The sequence below is a fragment of the Numida meleagris genome, chromosome 12 (assembly GCF_002078875.1).
Source record: "Numida meleagris isolate 19003 breed g44 Domestic line chromosome 12, NumMel1.0, whole genome shotgun sequence".
NCBI classification, from domain to species: domain Eukaryota; kingdom Metazoa; phylum Chordata; class Aves; order Galliformes; family Numididae; genus Numida; species Numida meleagris.
In genome coordinates, this window is record NC_034420.1 from 17,117,715 (window position 1) to 17,143,202 (window position 25,488).

Genomic DNA, 25,488 nt, shown 5'->3' on the forward strand with positions numbered 1-25,488 from the left:
TTTGAAAGAGGCCCATTCCAGGACTGGTGTCCAATCTTGGACAGTCTTCCACTTCACCGTTCCTGATGAGGAATGAGACTCGCTGCTTTTTTAATGTCAGCACTTCCTGCAATAAAGCAAATAATAGAACAACAACAAAAAAAAAACACCTTAAAAGCACAATGCCTGCAGTTCTCCCCAGCACAAACTGCTGTTAGGCTAATGGCCTGCTGCTTTCATTAGGAAAGCACAAAGATGGCAAATACAGCTGACAGACTTTCCAGCTGCAAAACTTCCTCCACTTCTAAGCTGTATCCCAGAGAGCTGGGTTGGGAATTCACCCCCCAAAAAACATCTCACTGTGCTTTGCTGGGATAAGGATGACCAAGTGCAGAAGGAGCTGGACAACCCCACATCTCTTTACATCATCCCTCACAGGATGCTCTCCTGCCTCGCAGGAGGTCCTCACATCTTGAGGTATTAGGGTTTGTAGCTCCTAAACTAAAAGATTCTTTATAAACTCTTCTCATCCCACAGATTACATGCATCAATTGTTTTAGTTCTGGAGGGATGCTATTTAACTGAACCAAAAAAGCCTACGGGTGGGAGGATGCACCATCTCACATGGAGAACAGACATTGCTACAACACAGTGTGATCTGTGCCAAGAGCCCGCCTGTACCTCCCAGCAGCTGGGAAGTGAAAAAGCCATTTCTGCTTTTGCACTGAATAGAGAAAATGAAGATTTCTACAAAGAACGGGAGGTAGCAAAGATTTCCCATTGCCATGAAGGCTACCCTGCACGCACAGCACCTCTGCTAATATCACAGGCCAGCACTGAAACAGAGCCCCTGCCCGTAACAAGCAGCAGAAAGCCAAGCACACATCAGCTGTCTGCCTGCCTGGGGATGTAGGTGCTAGTGATGGGGCAAACAAAGAGGGGAAGAGGAGGGGAGAGACTTCCTGATGCTGAGCTGCGCCAGCCGCAAGCCCTGCCTTACAGCACACCAGGTATGAGGTATGCTGCTGCTCAGCAGATAGGTTGCAGGCCCACCCAGTGGAGCTGCTGGAAACAGCAAGCCCCAGTTACTCCACTCCTTCACTCCTTGCAGAAGCTGTAACTTTGTACAATAGAGTGGGGGCAGATGATGAAAATGGTTTTAAAAAAGTGTTGCCAGCATCCATATTTAAATTCTTTAAGCTGAATAACAAATGTCAAGAGAACGCAGGATGAAGCGAAGGAAGTTAATACTTGACCTGACTCTAGGTGACATTTCTAACATCAGACAGTGGGAGACAGTTCAGGTTTAGAAAGTTTAAAAAAAAAGGCACTTCCACAAGGAAGCAGGAGGGAAGAATTACAGCACACAATCTTGTCATTCCATGTGGTGGCAAGATTAAATAGTCTGATACTCTGCAATGTAACTAACATTGAAACAAAATCCAGGACAAAATATTATTAGAGAAAAAAAATCAATAGAATTGACTTTGGATAGGCAATAAACAGGGTCAATGGAATCACATTAACTAAGCTAGGATATTTAAGACCATCAGTTCAGATACGATTTTATGAAGCTATGAATTCAAGTGTTTGACATTCCACTCCCAGCCACTCCTGCACCCAAGAGCCCACGTGGAAATCCCAGCTAAGCTCTCCAGCATGAGACTGAAGGACACCAAGCGCTCCTGAAACCACCAGGTCAAACCCAGTGCTGCAGCAGAGCACGCAGAACCCCAGCTGTCAGAGCAAGGCCACGCATGTACTTTCCAAACTTACTAAAAATATCCTACATTTAATTAGGTCTCAGTTGTAAAGACAATCACTGTAACTTATCTGCAGCAGTACAGGACAGCACGTTCCACCAGCAGGTAGCGCTCCTTGTTGGAAACAGTAAGAACTCTGTGCACCAGGGCCTGCTCACTCGAAGAAGAGCAGAACTAGAGAGTACAGACTAAAGCACTGCACTAAATAAATGCAACAGTTTTATTTAGGATGATAACTTGTAATAAGGTAGCAAAGCAGAAAATTATCCGGGCTCTTGAATTCAATCCTGGAAGAAAACTGGAGTTTTTTTTTCTTTTACACGCATGAGTTTTAAAATTCATTACCTTAGCCAGCTACAGTAGAACAGCTTTGTGCACTGATAACTGGTTCTTAATGGTTCTACGCTCATTCAGTGCGTCCCACAGCTCCCAGTAACACAGGATAAAACAGCTCCAGCCAATAAAGGAGGATCTTGTCAGTAACTTCTAGCAGCACTAGGCAGGCACTTTTAGGAGAATGCAAGAACTGAGGGAAGAGCAAAGAACAACGTGTGCTGAAGCACACAAATATTCACTCCTGTCTCCCTAAGACGAAGGCTCACCATGTAAGTGATGGCAGTTCTCCACCAAGCTTGCCTTTGAAGTAGGACCCATTTGCACAGAGACTTACCAGGTGCTAACAGAACACTTCTGATTCAGCTCCAGAGACCTACGAACAGATCGCTCCACACACCTGGCAGATGAACATGAGACAAACGCCCGCCATAAATGCAATGAAATCCCTTGGATTAAATTGCCAAAAAAAAACAGTAATACTTCATTGGAGTGGTCTCATTTCTAGGGGGGGGGAGCGAAGACCACACCCCTCCCTGTGACGAGTTCAGTGTTTGCATCCTTTTCTTGCTTATTTTGAGAATTAGCAAGAGCTTACGTGCAGACCAAGGACCTTTGCTTTCCCGCTTCTCACACCTGCAATCCAGTTTGTGGTACAGTTGTTTGCAAAAAGTCTCACGTTTCTGAAGTACAACCAAATATTTCTGGCTGAAGCAAATACCAAATCCACTAACTGAACATACTTTTAAATATGATTTTGCTGTCATATGAAAGTTTATATTTTAGCAACTGAAGTCCATTCAAAAGTAAAGATTGGAAGAAGCAAACACCATTTTCAAAATCTAAGGAAAATTTAATCAATGTGCCTTAAATTACTTTTACAGTAACTACAATACTGACAAGCATTTTCAAAATGGTGTTTTTCTTGGAAGTACTGCAAGAGATTACTCTTTGTCTACTACTTTGTGCACCATTAGGAAAAACCTCTAGCTGAAGTCTTCTTCAGAAATTCAAGTTAACATATAGCTACTTAGACATCCAAATGTATTCATATTTCAAGTGTGACAGAATGGCAGAAACTTCTGATTTTTAAAGCATCTGTTTTCTAATTAATGATTTCAGTTTCTGACATCCTGAAATACTATCACATCAAATGAACACGTAAATGAGACTAAAGAACTTAAGAGTGTATTTGTTAAAATACAGGAAGTAATTGGGTATGTTCTGCGCATCTGGCAAGAGGGGAGAGAAAGAGGTTCTTCATTACTGCAGATTTATTCAAAGAGAATGCCAAATCCACGTTGTCTGTGGCTTTGTCAACTTCTGCTAAGAAAAATCTTACAGTCTGCAACCCTTCTCCCTCCCCTCTCCTTCACCCCCCAAAAAACTGAACTAGCCCCACCCACCTCGCATAAACAACCAAGTTACTTTTCTGAAGATATAGGAATGGAAAAAAAATTACATTAACTTGATAAGCATGAACACTTATTAAAGCTATAGACACCTCAGGTCAATTGAGAACAGTATTCAAAGTTCTAAAAAAGTGAACACAAGACATTTGTTTCCATTTTCCAGATGATTTAAATCTGGTCTAAGTTTGTGATGTCACCACTGTACAGGTGCTTGCAGCTGCTTCTGGTCCAATGAAATATCCCGAGTTGATGTCTTCAGTTTGGCCCACTGGAGTCCAACGATTTGGACAGTTTATTCAGAACACAGAAATGAGAGCAAAGACCCCATACAATAAAGCACAGGGATATGCTACTAGAAGTTGCTGTCCTTCCATTGCTAAGGCAGAAATAAAGATTTTGGAAGCAGAAAAGCTGCACCAGCCAATGATCCCAGCCGTGAGTATAATTCCCATCACTCCCCTGTAAAGATAAAAATAAAACCAGAACTCACTTATGACTTGTGCATATACTTACAGGAATTGTAACTGGATCCAACACCTCTCAAAAACTAAAATCCTTAGAATTCACTTCTCTCTCTTGCTTTAAAAGAAAAGTCACACCGATTTTCTTTTGTTTGAAAAATTCAAATTTGCCTCTTAACTTACAATTAGCTTTTAGACTTGGCAAGTACAAAGATTTATCAGATTCAAAGCTAACTGAAAACAATACTGTTATTCGACTCTGTCTCTGTGCATTTATAAGCTGTTAATTGACTAAGAAGCAGTATTCCCACCTTTCTTTTTTTCCACCTGAAGAGTGTCAATACTTGTAATTTTACACCTACTACAAATTCCTGTCATATCCAAATTACAGGCACCTTCATCACTGAATATCAAGATTTCAGTTAATAGCTGCCTTTATCTCACAGGAGAGGAATCTGCAATCAAGTTACAGTTTATGTACTTACTGCAATGAAAATACAATGGCGAAAGTGGAGAGCAGGATCATGGGAAGAAGACAGTATCCAAGGACACTGGCGACGCAGCCAAACGAGACACCCGTCATGCTCATCAGGTTCAGGAGACAAAACATCCCTAAGCATCCAATTGCACTTATTCCATACACGTAGCCAAACTGAATTTTACCAGCCTGAAAGTCAAGCAGAGCAGTGCATGTTAATTACCAGGACAGGCAATGCCTCTCACAAGAAAAAAGAAAAAAAAAGAACGAACATTTCCAGAACATTCTCACTTTCCCCATCGTCTATCCAATCCCAATAGCCATATTCAAATTCAACACGCAATACCTTCCCACGACCCAAATTCCACCACATCTATGCACCCCAGGCACCCAAGAGGTATGTTTTTCCTAAGATTACACATTTCAATAAATAGATTTTAATCAAATTGCTGTTGCCTGGCCTGGGCTGCAAAAGCTGATGAGTTTTCAGCAGCCAGCTTACTAGTATGTCTCTGAAGGTTTCCTGCCACAACAACCTTTGCAGAAGTAACGTTTGAAGATTTGAGAAGTTCGGAACTTCTTTATAAATCCAGTCAATTCTTTACTTGGAATTTGCAATAGACTCCACAGTGTTGCAGTGCAATGTAAATAATAAATAAGAAGTGACCTCATCACTCTCTGCAACTTCTTGCGGGGGGATAGCACAGAGGAAGGCGATGGCCTCCAGCCCCTGCCCAGAGGCAGGATCACCCCAAAGCTGGGCCAGAGCAGGCTCAGATGTTAGGAGACGCTTCCTCACCATGAGGGTGGTCAAACACTGTGTAGTCTTCCTAGAGGAGCAAGCAATGTCTCGTGCCAGTCAGGGTTCAGGGAGGTGTTTGAACAATGCCCTCAGAAATATGCTTTAACTTTTGGTTAAAGAGTTCCCTTCCAACTGAGCTCTTATAGAAGAGTTCCCTAAATGGCTGAAGCTGAGCTGCAAAGTACTGCATACGAAGAGCAGAATTCAGTTGTGTAGATTTTCTGAAAAGTCAAAATCAGAACTTTGCTCAGCTTGCAAGTATGTAGAACGCATACACGCATTATTTTGTAACATGTGCATCCTATGTCAGCATTTGTTTTTCCAACAATATGACCTTATTATCAAAATGCCACAATTCCAGCCCTGCAGAAAGACAGGGCTGCAAGGAGTGCAGTTACAGGTGCTCCCTGGCACACAGCTCCTACACCTGTCTCCCACAAACTTTCAAAGTATGGGTATTTATAGCCCAGCTCTCCTCACTCCTCAGTGCTATAAAACCTGCTTTAATCCTTTCCTTTTCCTAGCCAAAGCTTGCTTTCCCTCACTACGCTCTTATGTTTTTACTCAGTATTTTCTACTTAAAACTCAAATAAAATAATAAAAATAACACTGATGGGGCTCAAAACACCACACAGGAGAAAGTGATAATTTCTCAGTAAGAGTTCATGCTAAATTATCTACGATGAACACGTTCATTAATTCTGCTGTCCCAGTTGCCATAAATAAGAGTTATGTATAAAAGTAGGCTCCTGCTCCCCTTGGTACCAAAACACTGTGCTCTGTGCGCTGCAGCAAAGTGCAATTTCAGAAAAAATTAAATGCAATGCCCAAAGACACGTGAAGAAGAAAACTGATTAAAAATAAGGAGGCGTCCTATGATGAGGAAGTCTGTCTGCTGCTACTCTGTCATTTAATAAGTGACACTTCCGAGTCATTAAAGCACGATCTAATTTCAGTGAAGCTCAATTAAAAAAAAAAGGCTTCATCAGACACTAACCTATTAAGAAGTATAAACCATTTGAAAGCTGATTTACTTTAAAAGTGTTTTAAGATTGGCTATTTACACTGGAAGTCAAACCAAATGTATTAACTGTAACAGCACTGATGAAATCACATCCATGAGCTTCCTCACACCTTGTGAAACATTGAAGAAACAACGAACAAAGTATCATACAAAAGACACAATGAAACCAAACAGAAAGCCCTCAAGCATTAAACAAGTGCCAGAAAAAAAAATGAAAAGATACATTCAAATATTGAGTATATACATTTTTCTGAGTCCTGATAAGAACCAGATGGTGCAGAAAGACCATGCATGGTTCTGAAAGTAAACCAGCTCAATCTCTTTAAAGGTACAAGCAAAATCTGAAAACATGGGCCACACATCTGTTGCTGTGACAGAGAAGATCCGTATTCCTCAAAAACAGCAAATAAAGAAATACACATTCCAGTGAAACAAACGTCACACAGAAAGCAAGCTCTAAAACCTTCATTTAAACCCCACAGAAGAAAAAGGATAACAAACATAACTCCAACGAGCACTGTACTAAGCCCCAGTTCCTCTTCCACTGAGCTAGGAACTCTCGCTCAGGATGCAATTTTTGTGCCCTCCAGGCTAAAGACTCACTTCCAATAAATCCTCGCGTAATTTGGCTTTTCCCCCAAGGCATCCAGGCATGTTAAAGTATAACTAGTAACATGAGGCAATTAGTATCTTACCAGTAACAACGTGGCTCCAAAAGCTAGACAGAAGACCATTGGTCCAGCCAGGTCAGTCTCATTCATGATGCTGCCATCTGCTACTTTTAATGGGTGCAGAACTGTTAGTGTCTTCTGCCAGATGTGGTCAAAATTGATCCCCAGTTCTACAAGTTACATGAAAAGAATTATGCATATATATTTTTCCCCCCTTCTCCTCTTGCCCCATTTGCTTCACTGTCACTTTTCCCTGCCTCTCCACTCTAAATTCTTCTCCAAGAGTTATCCTACAGGAACCAGAGAACTGAGTAATTCCATCTCTCCTCAAGCTGCTGAGTATGCTGCTTCTACAGATTCCAGGTCTCAAATGCTCTGAAGTGACGAGCTGGCTTCTAAAGAACCAGATAAGAGCACAAGAACAGGGTTCTGTGTCAGACCAAAGTTCACTTAGCTCCGTACATTGCTGCCACTGTAAGTGGCCTAAAGCACATACATGCAAAAATATCAGAACAAAATATGCACATTTCTCAGACACTCCCAAGTTTCCAGTGACTAGTGGCTGAAGATTTCTAACCCAAAGTAGTTTCTCTATACTGATCTTTCCTTCAGTGGGCTTCTCTTTCACAAACCAGCCATTCTACCAGTGAATCCACTCAAAACACATTCATCTCTTTTAACGCTGATATCTCACGACACTTGTTTTACAGTTCCCTGCAGCTGGAAATGATTTCAAGTCTCCATCCACACAATTTCACCACAGTTGCACATGAAAACCTAGTTATGAATGCAGTCATCAACTGCCCACCCTGGGCCCTGAGAAGCATCTACATAAACAAATGCATTTTGTGAATAATACACGCAAGCCCAGATGGGTGGAAGAAAAACATGACCAACAACTCTAAATCAGCAGCTGAAAAAGCTCCTTCAGTTATTTGCTAATTAACAATGATGCATCAGTTGGAAACCCAAAGCATCCATCCAGGCACTCACTACACATCCATTATGGCATTTGGCAAAGTCTGTATTCTGTACAGGAATTTCTGCAATGTTTAGCACTTGCCTTCAGCAAGGAAAGATTCCAGTTCTAACCACAGAATGAGCTGAAATGAACAGCATCAATTTATTTCCATAAAAAGTGGACAATTTCAAGTATTTTTTCATTTACAACAATAAAATGCTCAACTTTTCTGTAAGTGTTGTACAAAAATCAGGCTATCCATTTAATTTATCCTGCCTTCCACAGAACAGCTAGTATAAATAAGGCATAATGCTAAAATTCTGTCCAGAAATTCACATAAGAACATGCATTCTGTATACTGAAATACAGTTAAATTAAAAGAGATAATGAGAATATCATCTCTACTGTGCACTTTCAGAAATAGAGAATCTACACACTGCTACTCAAATCACTGGAAATGGAAACAAAGTGGAAGGAGTTTTGCATTTTAGCCATAAGGTGCAAGTTATACCTTCTAATAGAGGAGGCTCATCCTCGAAATTACTTCCATAGAACGACTGTGCTGAAGTTGGAGTATATGTCTGTGTTGGCTGGTAAATCTGCCCTGTGTAAGGCTGCTGCTGCATCATCTCGGGAGGGACAAATCCACTTTGTTGAGAGTAGTCGTAGCCTCCATACTGCCTATAAAGAATTGCATCAGATCATGGATAAAGAATATTATTTTAAACACCACCATTCAAAAATCAAAGCCCTTACACAGTAAGCAAACAATCCTGCCTATATTCATGTTTTAATTACCTTCCACGATCCCTCCTCAGATCTAGGCCTGTTAGGCATTTAGCCGCATTCTTCTATTGAAGCTCTTATAAACAATACTGATCAGCTAAAGACACAGTGCTAGCAGCTAAACAACTAACTATTGCTGTATGTGCCAGTACTGCTTTTTGCTTTCAAGTCATAGGCCTGCACAAGTATTACTGCTGCAGCACACAGACACATAAGAGTAGAAAAAGTGACAGAAACTAATTCAGTTGTACCTTACTCACTACCGACATTTCATCTGATGTTAGCATTAACTATTTAGAATGCTTATTTAGAAACTCACAGTTAGAGAGCAAAGTAGCCCAGGCTATCGCTTTTGCTCCACTCTACATTTAAAGGAGATTAAAGAAAAAAAGTAAGATGAAAAGTTTTAAAAACCCTGTCTCCCTTCACTCCTGCATCATGAGCATCAGTTAGCAGTACAACACAGAGGAAGGAACTATTAAATGGAAGTTAAATATTTTATGACATCTACCTATAGCATGTGATACGGGGGAAAAGCAACTTTTCAGTTTCTGTTTCACATTTTCTTAGGTATTTACTAGTAAGTCAATTTATACTGTCTTTGGAATACTTTCCAATATAGATTTCATGCATATAAGAACATATATTGCAATAAGAAAAGCCTCATTAGAGCTATATTCCACCCCTACACAAACTCCTGAGTTACTCCTGCCACTGACTGTCTCCAGAGCCGACCACAGAGCCTTCAATAATCGCCTCCAACATACTCTGAACTACAGAAATACAATCACAAAGGAGGAAAGCATAACACACGAACACATGACCGCACGGAAGGCCCCGCAGTCCGCGCCGTGGCTACCTGCCGTAGGGCCTCCCGCCGCCGTACTCGTAGGGCTGCGCCTGCTCGTCGATGCTGTAGCTGGTCTGGAAGAACTCCGTGTTGAAGCTGTCGAACCCGGACATCGCCGCCACCTGCGGGACGCTCAGCCCGGAGGCCCGCGGATCTCCTCACGGGCAGCGGCCCTCGGGGCGCTCCCGCAGCCTCAGGAGCCGCTCCAGGAACAGTCTCCCGATGCGACCGGACAGGAGCGGCTAATTCCAGCGAACCTATCCCAGCGCCCGCTCCGCCGCACTCGCCGCAGCCAGAGCGCGGCCCGCACCCGCCGCAGTCTTGCGACGTGTCAAGGCGCCGCGCGAGCACTTCCGGGGGCAACGACCTCGCGCATGCGCACGGGAAGGGCGGCGGAGCGCCCCCCACTGAGCACGCTCTGCTCGCGGCACCGCCCCCTGCCTGCGTGGCGCCGCCGTTCCTCCCGCGCACGCGCGGTATCGCGTTGCCATGGGAACGAGAGTCAGGGCGGCGGGAAGATGATGCCCGGTGCTGGGGCCTGTCGGTGTTCTGGCGCTTCTCCTGCTGGGCTCGTCGGCCCCCTGCTGCCGCGCTGTCCCCATATTTTCAAGTCTTCCTGTAAGAACTTAGGCCTCGAAGCTTCACTTATATTTCCTACCTTTTTGTGTGAAATCTGAAGGAAAGCAAAACACTGGCGCACAAATATATGTGACCCACCTGGCTGTGTCCATCGGGCGCTGAAGCCTGAATAGTCAGTGCCTCCTTCATTGCTTTGCATCGCCGCTCGTGCTGCCTGTCAGCTGCAGCGCGGGCAGAGCAGAGCTGATGTGCCGTGAGGTGGAGCTGTAAGCTCCGTGCACCAAATATATTTTCATGTTCTCCCCTGGTGCAGCCACCAATGAAATATAAACATTGTAACTGTGGTTGTAAATCCTTTATCTGTGTTAACCTCTGAAAAGCCCACAGAAGCCCAGAGGGCGGTTTGGGCTGTGCTCCCATGGGGCAGGCATGGGGATGAGCAGTGCCCTCACAAACCCTGATCTCTGCTTCAGCAAACAGAGATGGAACGTGGCTGTGCAGGGTGTGTGCGGAGTGGTGGCAGGGCAGGACGGCACACTGCACAGCCCTCTGGTCCCTGTTGCGTGTGCAGCTGGCCCTTCATCTGTCACAGCTATGGGAGCAGGGAGGAGAGGCAGTGGGGCCCAGTTTGATGGGTGGTTGCCTAGGAACAGGAGAGCACTGGCCTGGGGCTCGGGCTCACCCGGTGGAGCAATGTAGCAGGGCTCAAGTGCCCTGCACCTCAGCCCTTGTCCACTGAAGGTTGTGTTTTTGTGTATTTTGTTGGTTAGTGTTTTGTTTTTTCCCCAAGCCAGAGCTTAATTATATGAAGTGGTTTTGTCTCCAGGTTCAACATCTTGCCCTGGGATCTTCCTATATCTCCCAATTGGAATGGAATGTACTGTTCACTACATGAATGGGAAAGTTTAGTGTGAAAGGGACTTTGCTGGTGATGGTGCTACTGAGAGAAAGGTAAGTAATTGCTGGCATTCAGTTAAATAAAATGAATATTTTGCTGAGGTCAGATAAAATGTTTGCTAGACCCATGGATCTTCTTGTCTTCGCTAAAGACCAGCTGTCAAACTTTGCCTTTTAAGTAAGCTGCAGGAGCTAGGGTTACCATGGAACTGAGAGAAAAAAAAGGGCTGAGGCAGCCCAAAATGGAGATGGAGTGGGAGAGACCCAAGGAAAAGGTCTGCAGGTGCTGTTACATGACAAATAGAAGAGAGATGATGCTATGGTTGTAGGGACAGGAGAGCTTAAATAAAGAAGAGACTAATGTGAAGGAACTCCCTTCTTTCACAGCCCAGTCTTTGCCAGTCACTCTGTTTATCCATCTAGTTCCATCATTTTGCTCCTTTTTTCATGCATGGCCAGGAGAAAAGGTTATAGGCTGACTGTTAATTAGAGTTTGTTTTTATTAACTACATAAGGTACTGGCGCAGAGTACAGGAAAAAGTAAAGATGCCTTGTTGACTCAGATGGGCTTTGTTGTAGACAGAATCAGGGGGAAGCCCAACTGAGGTAGTTTAGGTGAAACTTCAGAATGAAATGAATCATAATTGCCACTTTATTGTTGTTGCTGAATGGGTACACAGCAGTGAGGTATAGAAATGTGTTAGTTGTGCATACATAAACAGTTGCAACGCAACAGATGCAGCTGATCTTATATCCCCATTGGAACTGAATGCTTGCCACTTGGGTAGATGTGCTTCTGCAAATGTGAATCTCTGTTTTGGAGTGTATTTTTTCTTTCCTTTCCTTTTTTTTTTTTTTTTATTATTATTATTTTAGTTCATAGTGGCTTAGGACACAATCACAGTTATTTTGTTACAAACTCTCGGATGTAATCTTCTAGTGAGGTTACTGTATTTAAATTATAGTCCTGTTATAAGCTTCTGCAAAATGTAACTTGTGGTGCAGTGTATACAGTATCTCCTGAGAACAGCCTTACAGAAAACATGCATGTTTGTAGAACTGAATGAAATAATGATGGAGGAATTATAGTCATAGATAATGTGGAGATCAGTGACTGTGGTATAAGCTGCTTCCTGCAAATTTATATTTTAGGTAAATTAGTGTTTGAACTCTGAGAAGATCCAAGCTTTCATGGAAGACCTGTAGCGTGTGCAGGCTACATCTGATGTTGATGGCTTAGTGCCACTTTGCTGAACTGTGTGACTTTGTTGCAGTTCACTAGACAGTGAAATGAGACCCAAATCCCAGGCAGTGGGCTGTTTAACTGTGATTTGCTGGTGAAATGCTCTTTGGATAGAAATCTATTTGGATTTGCTTAGATTATTAGAATTTGTTCTCAGCTTAGGTTTGAGCTTTCATTAATTATCTCTCTCTGTTTGCACTGAGCTTCTCAACATTTCTTTAGGGTATTAGTTGTCAGCTTCAGCTTTGCAGGACAAATTCACGCTCATCTGTAGCAGAGTGTAGTCTGGTACAGGCCTGAGGGTCCAAGAGAAGTCAAGACATTGCAGCTACACAACTGTTTCCTTCTTGCATGACTAAGAAAGTGCATCATGCTGGGCAGTGCTAATGGGAACAGGGGGAAGATTGTCCTTTGTACACCTTTTCCACCAACATATTCTTTCTGGAGCTATGCATATGAGATAACTCTTCGTTTTCTGGTGAAGCAAAATAGAAATGACATTGTGAGGGACTGCATGAAAGGGAAGCTTCAAAACAGCTAAAGAAATGCGTCAGTTTCTGACAGTACATGCCTCACAGTTCACAAATTTTTGCCAATAAGCCAATCAGAGATGATCCACTAATCATGAAGTTTAACTGGCAGATTTGACAGTACTCCACCTTTGAAAATATAGCACCTTGTACAATGAATTTCCTTTGGATTTGATGTCTTATAAAAGGTGCAAACTGTTTTCCTTGCTGAAGCTGTGCCCACGTTCTGTATCTCACACGATAGGGAAAAAAGCTTGTTGTCTCATGTTTTCTGTTTGAATTCTCTGCCTTGCTTACACTTGCTTAAGCCTGCCCATGCTTACACACTGAGCAGCCATTAAAGCTGTTCTTCCTCTGCCTTTCTTTTTTTTTTTTTCTTTTTTCTTTTTTTTTGATGAAAATACATTATACACTTGAGTTATAAATAAAAGATCAAGGGCAAAGCTGTATAATGTTTTACCATGTTCTATGTAATAAACCCTACTTTATGGCACTCGCTCTTTTGCTAGCAGATCTTTTTGGGGGGAGATTCTATCATTTAGTGTTTCTTTATGCTTTTTTTCCAAAGTGAAAGATCCGTTAGGACTTCACACTTACTGCTGGATTTCAGCAGATGAGGTCTGCACTGTATTTAATTCTCACTCTTGGATCAGTGGATAACAAATTATTTTATCTCACCATTATTTTTTTCTTGCCTGGCTCATTTCTAGCAAACTCAGTTTCTAGAGCTGTCTGAGGGAAGTGGAGACCTCTCTGCTCTAGAAGCACTAGAAATCTTTCATAAAGTGTCTGGGTTAAAGGTCTCTGCTACAGCAGAGTTCCTACCAGGACATGGTTACTGTCCATAGTTATGGATTGAGATTGGATTGAAAGTGCTAGCAGCTGCCTGCAGGATCTGCTGGTGGTTCTCACTGGAACCAGTGTCCCTTTACAGCGCTCTGACAGTAAGCCAGAGCTGGGCCCAAAGCACCTGCTGGGGACAGATATTTCTGCTTCTCTTTGTCGTGCCACACTCCCCAGCAACTGCACTATTTTCTTCTGTGGTTTAATTGAGCCTTATCCTGGTGGAGTGTTGCTTTGTCTTGGTATTTAGACAGGAGGCTGCTGAGGAGCACTGGAAGTTACAGAATATGTGGCTGAAGGCTCCTTGGGTGGCACCGTGATTTCCAAATCAGAGCATCAGTCTAGAACTGAAAGTACAGTTTTACTTTTTTTCTTCTTTTAATCTATTGTGTTTAAAAATCCCCCAGAGCGATGAAAGTTCCCATGGGGCTTTTTAGCTGAAATCTTCTGCCCAAAATCCAACTTAAATAGTTCTTTCTTCTCAGAATAACTCCTTCAATTTCCACCAGAAATTATTGCTACATCTCTAAGTGCCTCCAAGTTCAGTTTGGTGCAGCTAAATGCTGATAAACATTTTCTACATTTCTCATTATGCGTGAGTGACTCGATTGGTATTTATAGCTTGTGTTTTTGCACTGTGAGATGTAAGGTGAGATGCATACGTACTGTTGCTACTATAGACTGAACTGAATACTACCCTTTCTAACATTCATTGCTGCTTCTTTAAAGACACCTACTCTATTTTAGCACCCACGAAATTTGATGAAGTCAGTAGTCCCATGATTCTGTGAAAGCTTGAGTGCTAACATAGCACTTTATCATAAGGAATGGCCTCAAACCTGTGAATGATGTCATATCACTAGTGTATTGCGTTTCAGCAGAGCTCTGCTGTGACCTTCAGAACATACGCTTTAAGCTTGGGCTAAATTTTCCCCTAGCTAAATCGAAGGTTACATAGGCATCTGTTAAAAGTGGGACAAGCTTCATCCTCTTCTTTTTGATAGATGCCGCTTTTCTTTTCCATCAGAGAGCTATAACTGCACTTGAGATGAGCTGCTTTAGTTTTGCAGCTGAATAGGTAAGGTCCTCATTGTGGTGCTGACACATATTTTACATTTAGGTCACTGGTGTATTTGGCCCAGATCTTCAAGTTTCTCTTGTCTCAGGCAGCGTTTTGATGGATTTGGCCACTGGCTTGTATTTAGCAAGGAAGCATCGCGTGATGCTTCTACAATTGAAATCGCTGCATCAAAGGAAACTGTATTACAGTAAAATGATTGGAACATCCTGTGTAAAGAAATAAAGGTAGGAGTTGAATTCCTTTCATTTATTATTTGAAAAGTGCAGATGCTTTTCTAAAGCTGTTGTGATTAAAATTCTAAGGTTTTTGTTCTTTTCAAAGGACAATTCTGATTATAATTTTTTCAAAAAGGCTTAGAGTTTAAATACGTCTGTATTCACTAATCACACGGTATTGATGTCAGAATACTTCACAGAACCTTGTCAGGAATCACAGCTTTTTAGAAGACTCATCCCCACACTGCTGCCTGAGCGCCTGCGCATCAGGCCTGCCTTGTTTCCACTCTGCCCGCAGAACTTCTGCCCAGGGAATCCTATCAGCCTGCCTTGGTGACTCAGATCTTAATCACGCCGTGTGATCACAAATGACTCTGGTGCTTGTTTGGACAATTTTTTACTGGGCACAGGGAATGGATTCTCCAAGCCTTCCCAGTAGGACAGCACTGGCCTCATGAAAATTGATTTAAATATTATTAAAGCATATTAACTAACATTAATAACTGAAGTATTTGAAAAAGGTGATACAATTCTCCTTACTTTCAACCGAGGCAGCACTAATGAGTTGAAATCCTAATGGAAGCCTATCATTTCATCTACCTGGTCATGCAGATGTTAAAGCCTGTATGCTTTGACTGCACTAGACTTAAAAATCTGTAGGCATCTAAGTTAACATGTCCTCATACCAACCCCTTGAAATCCCTGTTCTAAAGTTTATGGTGTGCTTCACAAGTTCTTCTTCAGCTGGTCTGTGGGAACAGCAAGTGAAGATGCATAATACTTTGTCTTTTTTCTGAGATACAATGTACAGCCCCTGTAGCAGTCCCATATTCTGCTGGTTTGCAAATTAGAAGTCAGGTCCAGCAGTAAGAGACAGAACCTTGGCTCGGGAGCCTCACAGTTACTTCTGAATTAATGAATTGATTAAGATCAAAAGCAAGGGTTTGATTAACTATTTAACTCTCAGGCTTGAAATTGAGAAACTGTAAGTACACAACTCGCTGGCTTTCTCCCTCGGCCTATACAACTGTACTTTTTAAGTTAGTGTCTTCCTCCGTCCCGCCCTCCCTTCATTCCTCCTGAAGTATCTGCAACTTTGGTGCAGCCAACAGAACCTAGCTGCTTGGTAACTTCCTCGCACAAAGATTTCACTCTAAAACTTCCCCTTTGGGTTTTCCCGTGATGTTTGAATGAAAGGTTGTTTGTCATGTGTTCATCATCCCGAGTATTCTGGTTTTAACGAGAACTGATGTCTGCCAAAATACACAACACTGAACTTTCCTGATACCACCGCGTAATTATCTGTGAAATCACCGGTGACTGCACGTTGTGGTGCCAAATTTGTGAGCTAGCTGAGCAGCCTGGTGACTTCATTTCACCTTATGTTGCATGCCGTGTTTATTTAACCCGATACGAGTAGTTCACGCTGAGGAGAGCCCGGGGTGCTCGGCTGGCGGCCGCAGCCCACCCCCAGCAGCAGCAGCCCGCTGCTCCGAAAGCCCATTTTCCCGGCATTTTTTACCTCGCCTTTCCCGCAGCATTTGCCCTGGTAACAGCAGCTGGGAAGAGCCGGGAGCAGGGCCCGGGCTGGACGCGAGGTGGCGGTGCCCGCACGGCCACGGCCGCGAGGAGAGCGGGGCGCGGCGGGAGCCCCTGCCCCCGTCCTGCCCCCGTCCTGCCCCCGTCCTGCCCCTGTCCCCGTCACGGGCCGGCAAACGAAGTGAGCTCGGCAGCGTTCTTGCCAAAGCGCCCCACCTCCTCCCTCCCGTCCGCGCGGTAACTGCACAGCGCCTCGTTGCTGGATTCTGCCCTTTCTGGGTCACTGCTGGGGAGATGAGGAGTGCGAGCAGCGTGATAAAACCACGCTCCTGCCGGAGAGCTACGGGCGAGCGTGCCGGGAGCGCCCACCCACCGGCTGCTCCCACCCTGCCCGCCTGCGTCGCTGGGTGAAATCACCGCCTCGCCTGCGCGGAGCCGAGGACAGGCACGTGTCGGCGGGCGGGCAGGGGCCGGGCGCTGCCGCCTGGAGCTGCCGAGAGGAGCGGAGCGGGAGGAACTTTACCTGAACTCGGGCGCAGAGGGCTGCGGCAGCAGCGCCCTGGGGGCGGGCGACCGGCGCGGCGGAGCGCGGCCCCGGCGCTGTCCGCGGTGCCGGCCCTGCCCGGGCTGCTGGCTCTGTCTCTGGTGCCGGCCCGGACCCGGCCCGACTCCTTTAGGATGATGCAATCGGCATCGCCCTCTGCGCTCCCGTCCCCGCGCCGCTGAGCGGAGCCGAGCCGAGCCGAGCAGCGCAGCAGGGCGCGGGAGCGGTGCGGCACAGCGGGGCAGAGCGCAGCGGGCGGCCCCGGCCCCGGCCCCGGCCCCGGCGGGGACATGGGAACGCCACGTTCCGCGCTGCCCGAGCGGCTGCGGCCGCGGGAGTCGCTGGAGCCCGCCAGCCCTTAGCGCAGGCTGCGGGGTTTCTGCAAGTCATCTGAGGCAGCGTCCCCCGCAGCACGTTCCCCGCTCTCCCTTGGCCCCGCTCTCAAGGAACCCGATCGGATTTATTTGGGATTTTTGTGCTTTTCTTTTTTTCCCCCTCCCCCTTTGTGCTGTGTGTATTGGTTTCTCGTCACCTGCCATAGTTAACTTTTTTGTGACTCGGTTTAACTCTTGAGATCTACATGAATGTTGTTAAGAGCACTTTTCTTGCCTTTGCTGTCCCTTGCTGGGATTGGATCTGATACTATCTGGACTTCATGTGCCTGTATGTGTGTTCTGAGTGTCTTGAAATTTTGCTTTCCTTTACAAGAGCTATGCACTATCTGTAACCAAGGTAAGAGCTGATGTTCTCATTGCCTCATCTGCATGTTTAAATTAGACGTTTGTTTGAAGATAAACTATACGTATTCTTTAAACTGCAGGGTCACACAGAGTCCTTCCATTGATTAGTATTTCTGAAAAAGAAGTATAGAACTTGGAAAAATTAGATCTATTTAGCAGGAAAGCTAACTGCTTTCTACAATGAGTTTTCTCTATTGCAATTGCTGGCATGCTTAAGAGGTTAATTTGAATCTTATTTTGTTTTCCCTTTTAGCAGACCAGTGAATTATCATAGGCTGGGCTTGACCTTGATTTTGATGGCTTTGTTGGAAGATCTAATGATGTGATTGCGTTTCATGAAGGGATTTCTCTCCAGCCCCTCTGGCTTAGGATATAAGACACTTCTATCACACTGTTACTTATGGACAATTCAGATATTTTTTTAGACAAACCTTTTGGGTTTTTTTCTTTCCTCACTTCCCCTTCCCCCCTTTTCTCCTCTCTGGGAGCCTTATTCTAGACTTTGATGTGACTGACCACCCTCCTGCTTCGTGCTGCTGTTTTCTTTTTTAAAGTACAATGGCTCTAAGTGGCAACTGCAGGACTTACCTCCCTGCTCGAGAGCAGGGGACTGGGCTGCAATCCTTCCCGGAGGTTGTGGAGCTAAACGTGGGTGGCCAGGTTTACTTCACTCGCCACTCCACCTTGGTTGGCACCCCTCACTCCCTGCTGTGGAAAATGTTCACCCCAAAAAGAGACACAGCCAACGATCTGGCCAAGGATTCCAAGGGAAGATTCTTCATTGACAGAGATGGTTTCCTTTTCCGCTATATTCTGGACTATCTCAGGGACAAGCAAGTTGTTCTACCCGACCACTTTCCAGAAAAGGGAAGGCTCAAGAGGGAGGCTGAGTACTTCCAGCTCCCGGACTTGGTCAAACTCCTGACTCCTGATGACAGCAAGCAAAGCCCCGATGATTATTGCCACAGTGACTACGAAGAGGTCTCCCAAGGCAGTGACACGAGAATATGCCCCCCCTCATCTCTCTTACCATCAGATCGAAAGTGGGGATTCATTACCATTGGGTACCGGGGCTCATGCACTATTGGCAGGGAGAGCCAAGCAGATGCCAAATTCAGGAGGGTCCCAAGGATTTTGGTTTGCGGAAGGATCGCTCTGGTCAAAGAGGTCTTTGGAGAAAGTTTGAATGAAAGCAGAGATCCAGACAGAGCTCCAGAAAGGTACACCTCCAGGTTTTATCTCAAGTTCAAGCACCTGGAGAGGGCTTTTGACATGTTATCTGAGTGTGGATTCCACATGGTGGCCTGCAACTCCTCTGTGACGGCGTCCTTTGTCAATCAGTACACTGATGACAAGGTCTGGTCCAGCTACACTGAATATGTCTTCTACCGTAAGTACAAGACATTTCTGAGGGAAACATAACTGCCTGTTTGAAGCCTGTCTCTTCTGCTGACTGTGCAGTTCACAAAGCATGAGAAGTGCAGATTTCTTTGTATCTGCTGCAGATTGAAGCTTTATTTTGATCTGAGGTGATACACTTCAGTTTAAGCTTTCAAACTGGAAGGCCAGGCTGAACTCAGTGGCTTGGTCTTGGCTAGGTGGCAGCACAGACTGCCAAAAGCAGCCCATCCCTGTGCCTGAAGGATGCTGCTGTCTCTGGCTGTGTAAATCACCCATCTGACGGCCTTGCACACTTCCTGAGTGCAAGCAGGATGCAATGTAAGCCATGCAAACATGCAGCAGATTTAATTACAGAAAACCTTCAAACTGGATTCAGTTTACAAAGGTAATAGTTGCTTGATGATAGTCAAGCATAGTCAGCCAAACCATCTGTCAACAAGCCTGACACACTTACATGCAGGGAAGGGAAAACAAAATCCTGTCCCCCTGGCTGCTTTTCAACAGGGAGCCTTCTCACAGCCAACTGATGTGCTCTGAAATGAGGGCTTGGAGCAGAGAGAGGCGAGTTGCTGCGCCCTGTTATGCAACAAGCCTATGAAAAACAGTCCTCGTAATGAGAAGTATCTGCCCTGCTTACTGCAATCACATCGGATCACATACTGTTGTGGTAATTTTAGCTGATAGCTTTAGCAGGCTCATTAACTTTCTAAGTTGATATTCAGGTAGAGGCACTGTTACCAATGGAAACATGAGGATGATTTTGATTCTATATTTCTATATCAGAAGATCATTCCTCAGCTGCTATGCTTAAATGTGCAAGAGGTTCGTGAGGATGTTCTTCCCCACTTCCATCTCAAGAGGGTGAAGAACGGAACATTTCACTGGTCATTTGTAGAAATGGGCTTTAGCTAGCTGCTGCTTTGGACAAAGGGATTTAAAGAGGGATAAAAATTGCTTAGCCTGCAGACCTACTGTGCTGTGTGCAATGCTTACAGTTGGCATGCTTGGTAATATGGAGAGCTGACAAAAGTTTTAGATGAAATATGATGTATCAGGAATTGAATGGCTTGTGTGTAATACTGGATTCAGCGCCATCTACTCGTGTCTCAGCTCAACAGGCAGCTCTAATCTGCTTATGTAATGATGCTTAAGTTAGCATCCTGAAAAGCCATCCGTATTTTTGACATGCATAGATTTACTTAAAATTAGTTTTCTAGCTGGATTTCTCATCAAAAGGTCCAAAGGCCTTGGATCTGCTTATATGCTAACAAGGATGGATGATTTCTGTTCTTAGTCTTCTCGTGTTTGAAGATCAGTGTCTTGTGCAAGTTAGAGGAGAACAATTCGTGTAGTTAAATAAATGAATTAGAATGAATTTATTTGAATATAAAATCAGAAAAATATAAGGTTTTATAGGCCCAATGTTTTGCTAATTGAAGAGAGGACAAAAGTAGGTTTGACACCAATTACCAAACATGGACTAATAACTTCCATATTACTCAAATTTTTACCTTCAGGGGTTGCCTGCTGCTTCCACATCATTGTGGTTAGGGTACCAAGATGAGAGGAACCTTACAAATTTTGGACAGTAAAATTCCAACAAGCATCACGAAGTCTTCTCTCACCAGTACAGAGAACTCCTAGTCTAATTAAGGTTCTTGGAAAGGCTTATCCTATTCAGTAAGTTTTGCATTTGGCTCATACCAATTTTGTGGATTTTTGACACTGATCTTGTTTCAAATATGAGTTTTTCAAAGGATCCTTCCCTAGGCAAACAAGGACTGTGATGCTTTTATATCTTGACCCAGACATCTCTGTTACGCTTCGTGGTGGCTGCTGCTCGCTCTGACAGAGCTGCTGCTGGGCTGCAGGGCTCACCAACAGCGTGCATGGGGCCGGGCTGCGGCTGGGGAGCAGCACGGTGCCTCCAGCATTCACCTGCAGCAGCAGAAGTCCCTTTCCAAATCTTCCAGTCATATCATTTTAAAATTTGAGGACCAATAAAATTGACATCTGGCTTTCTAGTGGAACATTACAACTTCTCTGCAGCTGTTTAGTCATAATTATTTAATTAGAAGCTGCCAACTGTGTCTGTATAAGGATTAATTCATCAAGCTGTTGTGATCAGGTCAATGGTCCAAGGCATGGGAGGTGTCTAATACAACTGGATAGACAGGTGCAAAGGTGGTTTTTGCAGTAGCTCCTGTGAAATGCACAGTTGAGGGAGTCCAGAGCTGGGAAAGGATGATTGTCTCCAAAGGAGAAGGAATAGAAGGAGGCAACAACATTTTGATGCACCAAATACATTGTGTGCTCCAAATGCTCCTCAGGAAGTAAATTTCTGTGGTTGGCATGATGATAAAGGCCATTCTTCCTGTACAAATCCTTTTGAAAGTAAAGCAGATGGGCTGATGGGGATGTAAATCGTGCGGCTATTCACATGGGCACAGTGTGTGCTATTAACAAAATTGGACAATTAATATTGTATGACATTTTCTCCCCTTGTTCAAGTTTAGATGCTCCTAAGGCTAATGGGAGATTCATGTTCTCTATGAAGGAGATTTTCCCAAAATGCAGGGCACGCAGAAAGCATCCAGAACAGCAAACTTGCAGCTGTTTTGCCGAGTGGGTGGTGAGATGGGCTGCAAAGCCTGCACACAGGATGACAGTGCAATCCTGGGAGTGCAGCTGGGCATCACTCCAGTTTCGAATAGGCCGAGGCAAAGGAGGATTTGGAGACAGGCAGTACAGGTCCATTAGGCCCATAATTAAGCAGCTCTTTGAAACGTGGTTGCTTTGCAGTGGGTAAGCAGGAGCCACAGCCTGTGCATCTGCTCACAGGTGGAGTTCTGCACACGCATTTTCTTTCCCTCTAGATTCGCTTATGTCAAGGAATTTTTAAAAAATTAATATATAAGGTTGGATTTCTCAACTGAACACTGTTCTGTTTTTCTCCACTGTTTTTTCAATGATCTTGATGTAAAGCCCCATATCCAAACATTCATTTTTGATGAGGATGGCCTCCTGTGCTTGGATTTACATTTTAAAATGTTTTCAACCTTTACAATGGAATGAATCAAAACTGCACACTGGCACAACTGGTGAATATTGGGAGGTGGTGGTGTTAAAGCATATGGGCTGGCTCAGCCTGGCCCTATCCCTGACAGCGGCAGAGGCAGGCTCTTTCTCACCACCTCCCATAACCTACACAGTGGCCCTTTTTGCTTGGATCCCAGCACGAAGCATTGCCAGGACTGCTGGTGACAGTCCTGCACACGCATGCTGTGAGTGCCAGAGTGCAAAACAACAGGTTGAGAGTGGAGGAGGCTTTGGCTTCAGGCAGCAGGTCAGCAGCACAGCTGGGTGCGTGCATGTGTCTGCAGTGCGTCATGGCAGTGGGATGGGATGAGGAGAAACTCCAGCACAGCCCCCACTGTGTATTGCTGTTGGCCCCCGGAATCCTGATGCCACATTCTTTTCTTCTCTCTGCATTTCAGTGGCTGAGATTATGACAGGCTCTCAGAGCAGCTCATGGTACAGAGGGAAGACTTTGATGCCAGAGTGTCACATTAGCCCCTGCCTGGACTCTCTGGTGGCTGCAGGGCACACCATGAGGAGCCGGTTGCCCTCTGCTAATCTGGAGCAACAAAGGAGGTGGAGAGGAGAGCTGCTAGGCAAAAGGGAGCAAATATAGAAGTACAGATGGAGGCAAAAGATAGAAAATTCACACACAATCTGGAGGGAAAGAGCTAGGGAAAAAATGGAGGTACTGACAGCTACACCAGGGCGTGGGGAGGGAGGATTTGTTAGGAACGTCAAGCCATCAGTTTATCACAAATGTTTCTCTGCAACAAGCAGGTGGAGACCGGTTGAGAAAACCTCCTTCAAGTTCACTACAGAAAAGAATGCAGGGATTTAGACAGATGGCTGTCCCTACCCTTCCTGAGGCCATTTTCCAAGTCTGAGCAAGTGTGAGAAAAGCCGAACAACTGGCCTGGTTTCTTACGCCTTGCCTTGTGCCGGCCACTTCACATCTTTCAGAGCAGCTCAAGCACCTGCAAATGATGCAAGGAAACTGTGAGGTATTCCTGGCAGTGGAGCTTTGAAAGGTAAAAATTACTTGACAAGGTTCTTGCTCTTAAAGGTCGTGCACTGCCTCCAGCACAGGGTGCATTTTGGCCTTCTCGCCTTTCTCTTTCAAGATGCTGGCTGTGTGTGTTGTCATTTGCTGGTAGGAGGCTGAGATATTTCTGAAATAGGTTTTGGATTTTTCTGGGATAAACAGACAAGTCCCGTTAGGTGGGGCTGGGCAGGAGGAAAGGTGAATGCCTGGATGCCTGCGGCCAGCCCTGTCGTACGTGTGAACAGAGCTGAGAGATCGCACGCTGATGTACATGTGGCTGACTCATAAATGAACTGCGTGGTAGAAACTTGACTAACAAGACTGAATCCTCTTGTACAGGGACACCCACAGCTCTGCTGTCAAACAGTTAGATGTGGAAGATGAGTATCGCCTATTTTCCTACATCTTTATACTGATACCATTTTATGTTCTAGTAATTTGTTCTGTCTGTTTTTTTAAATTGGCAAAGAAAAAAATGACCCAAAAGATAACAAAATAAAATCTAATCCAATGAATAATGCAGTTTTCCTTTCCCGTTGACAAGAGTTGTTGGTTTCCAGGTAATTGTCATCATCAGTGAATCTGGTCCTTCTTGCTGAGCAAAACTTTCTGAATCCTCACAAGGATGCTCGTCTGCGCAAGGCAGGGGTGCAGAGCAGTGTGCCGAGTTTGTTCATGGGGTACAAGAGCCTTGCTGTCAGCTTTTTTGGTCATATTTGAGTGTTGGTTGGCGCTTTCCCACTTTGCCGTGGCCTGCAGAGATTGTCAGTCTGATTAGAGTTATTCCATAAATGAAAAATGCTATTATTTATTGGAAACCAATAGCATCAAATCTGATTGTTAGATAAGTCTAAAAATCTTCAGCTCAGTGGATAACTGAAGCAAAACATGGTGAAAAAGATTGGTTGGATATAGAGCTCTGAGTTCATTCTAGCAATGTACAATAGTGATGTTCAGGAACCAGCAAGGATGGCCTTTGGGTACTGCCCCATGTCCCTTCCCAGTGCTCATGGCATGGCTGGTTATTTCCCATCCCTTTGGTGTAATCTTCTGGATGTTTGTTATAGATGTTTGGCATGGGTATATAGGTCTATTTTCTTGCTGCTCTAAGGAACATCTCAGTGGTGCACATCCTCCCCCGATGCAATCCCTGCTTGGCAGCCTGACAGATTTCCTGCCCTGGACACTGCCCACCTGTCCCACGCTCCTGCAGGCCTCTGCACGCAGTGGATTGCCGAGGTCATGTGAGGAATCCAGTGCTGTGCCTGGGGCTTTGGCCTGGTTAAGCTGCTCGATGTTTGTGGTTTTCCTGTCTTTTCAGACCACCTGGAGAGCTGCACAGGCTCAGTGCTGTACAGGTAGGGGAGAAAATGGGGATGTTTGCACTGGGTCACATGGCCTCAGCAGCCTGGGCAGGGGCACCTGGAGGCAGAGCCCTGGGAGGTCTGTCCTGCTGCTGCTCTGCAGGCAGAGAGGGGCTGCTTGTTTCTTAGGAAAAACAAAATCAGAAAGAGCAAGCAGTGTAAATACGAAAATGTAACACGGATATTGCCGTTCAATGAATATCAGCAACATATTGTATATACAGACAAACACTTCCTTGCAGCAGGTTGGTTTTTTTTTTTTTTTCAACTCATCCTGGGTTTGTTTAAATTTGTAACCACAACATTTTCTCAGTTTCTTCTCCTTTTTTTTTTCGGCTTTTCAAGTTCAAGTCTTGCATACAGTATATATGGAGACAAGAAGCAAAATCTAAATTATATCTTTGAAAAGAGTAAGAGTAATCTTTTATGAATGTTATTCAAAATGATTTTTTTAAAAGGAAGAAAATAGACCTGAATGAGCTAGACTTGGTGGAATTGCTTCAGTTGTCTCTAAGATGTAGTGGTGAATGAGTTGGCACTTCCAAAGAATTTTGCTTGAGCAATTTTGCCCTGCTGTTTTCAGAAGGCATGCTCAAGCTAGTACTGGAATAAAATAAAACATTTATGCCATTATTATCCAAGCTAATGTTAACTCAGTTGCTTCAGTTCCACACATTTCAAGTATACTAGGTTAGGGTGGGTCTTAAGGAGCAATGGATGCAGAGCTTTAAACATGGTGGTGTAACTGAGCGAATTATTTGGATGACGTGAGGAGCACTGAACACCCGCAATGCTTCGCAAGTCCATACAGATTCAAATCTGATGACTCATATATAATATCCAAGCTTGGTATGGAAGATAACATCTCA

The 25,488-nt window shown here is 44.5% G+C and overlaps 2 protein-coding genes across 5 annotated transcripts in view; one reads left to right on the forward strand and one right to left on the reverse strand.

The window, feature by feature from the left end:
- Positions 1,949-9,857, reverse strand: YIPF5 (Yip1 domain family member 5). The gene is made up of 5 exons (XM_021410488.1): positions 9,530-9,857; positions 8,396-8,565; positions 6,948-7,093; positions 4,434-4,615; positions 1,949-3,946 (listed from the first exon to the last, which is right to left on the reverse strand). The coding sequence occupies exons 1-5, from the start codon at positions 9,631-9,633 to the stop codon at positions 3,784-3,786; spliced, it is 765 nt and encodes a 254-aa protein (XP_021266163.1). The 5' UTR covers positions 9,634-9,857; the 3' UTR covers positions 1,949-3,783.
- KCTD16 (potassium channel tetramerization domain containing 16) overlaps positions 9,975-25,488 on the forward strand; it is a 46,180-nt gene continuing 30,666 nt past the window's right edge. The window contains exons 1-2 of one of the 4 annotated variants that reach the window (XR_002442796.1): positions 9,975-10,138; positions 10,926-11,050. Coding sequence is in view for 2 of the 4 variants with exons in the window: in XM_021410486.1 (XP_021266161.1) it covers positions 18,290-19,121 (832 nt within the window). In the remaining 2 variants the exon portion in view is untranslated. Of the gene's footprint in view, positions 10,139-10,765; positions 10,841-10,925; positions 11,051-16,608; positions 17,724-17,984; positions 19,122-25,488 lie in introns of those variants that run through there. The other 3 variants (XR_002442797.1, XM_021410486.1, XM_021410487.1) reach the window with 3 other exon arrangements.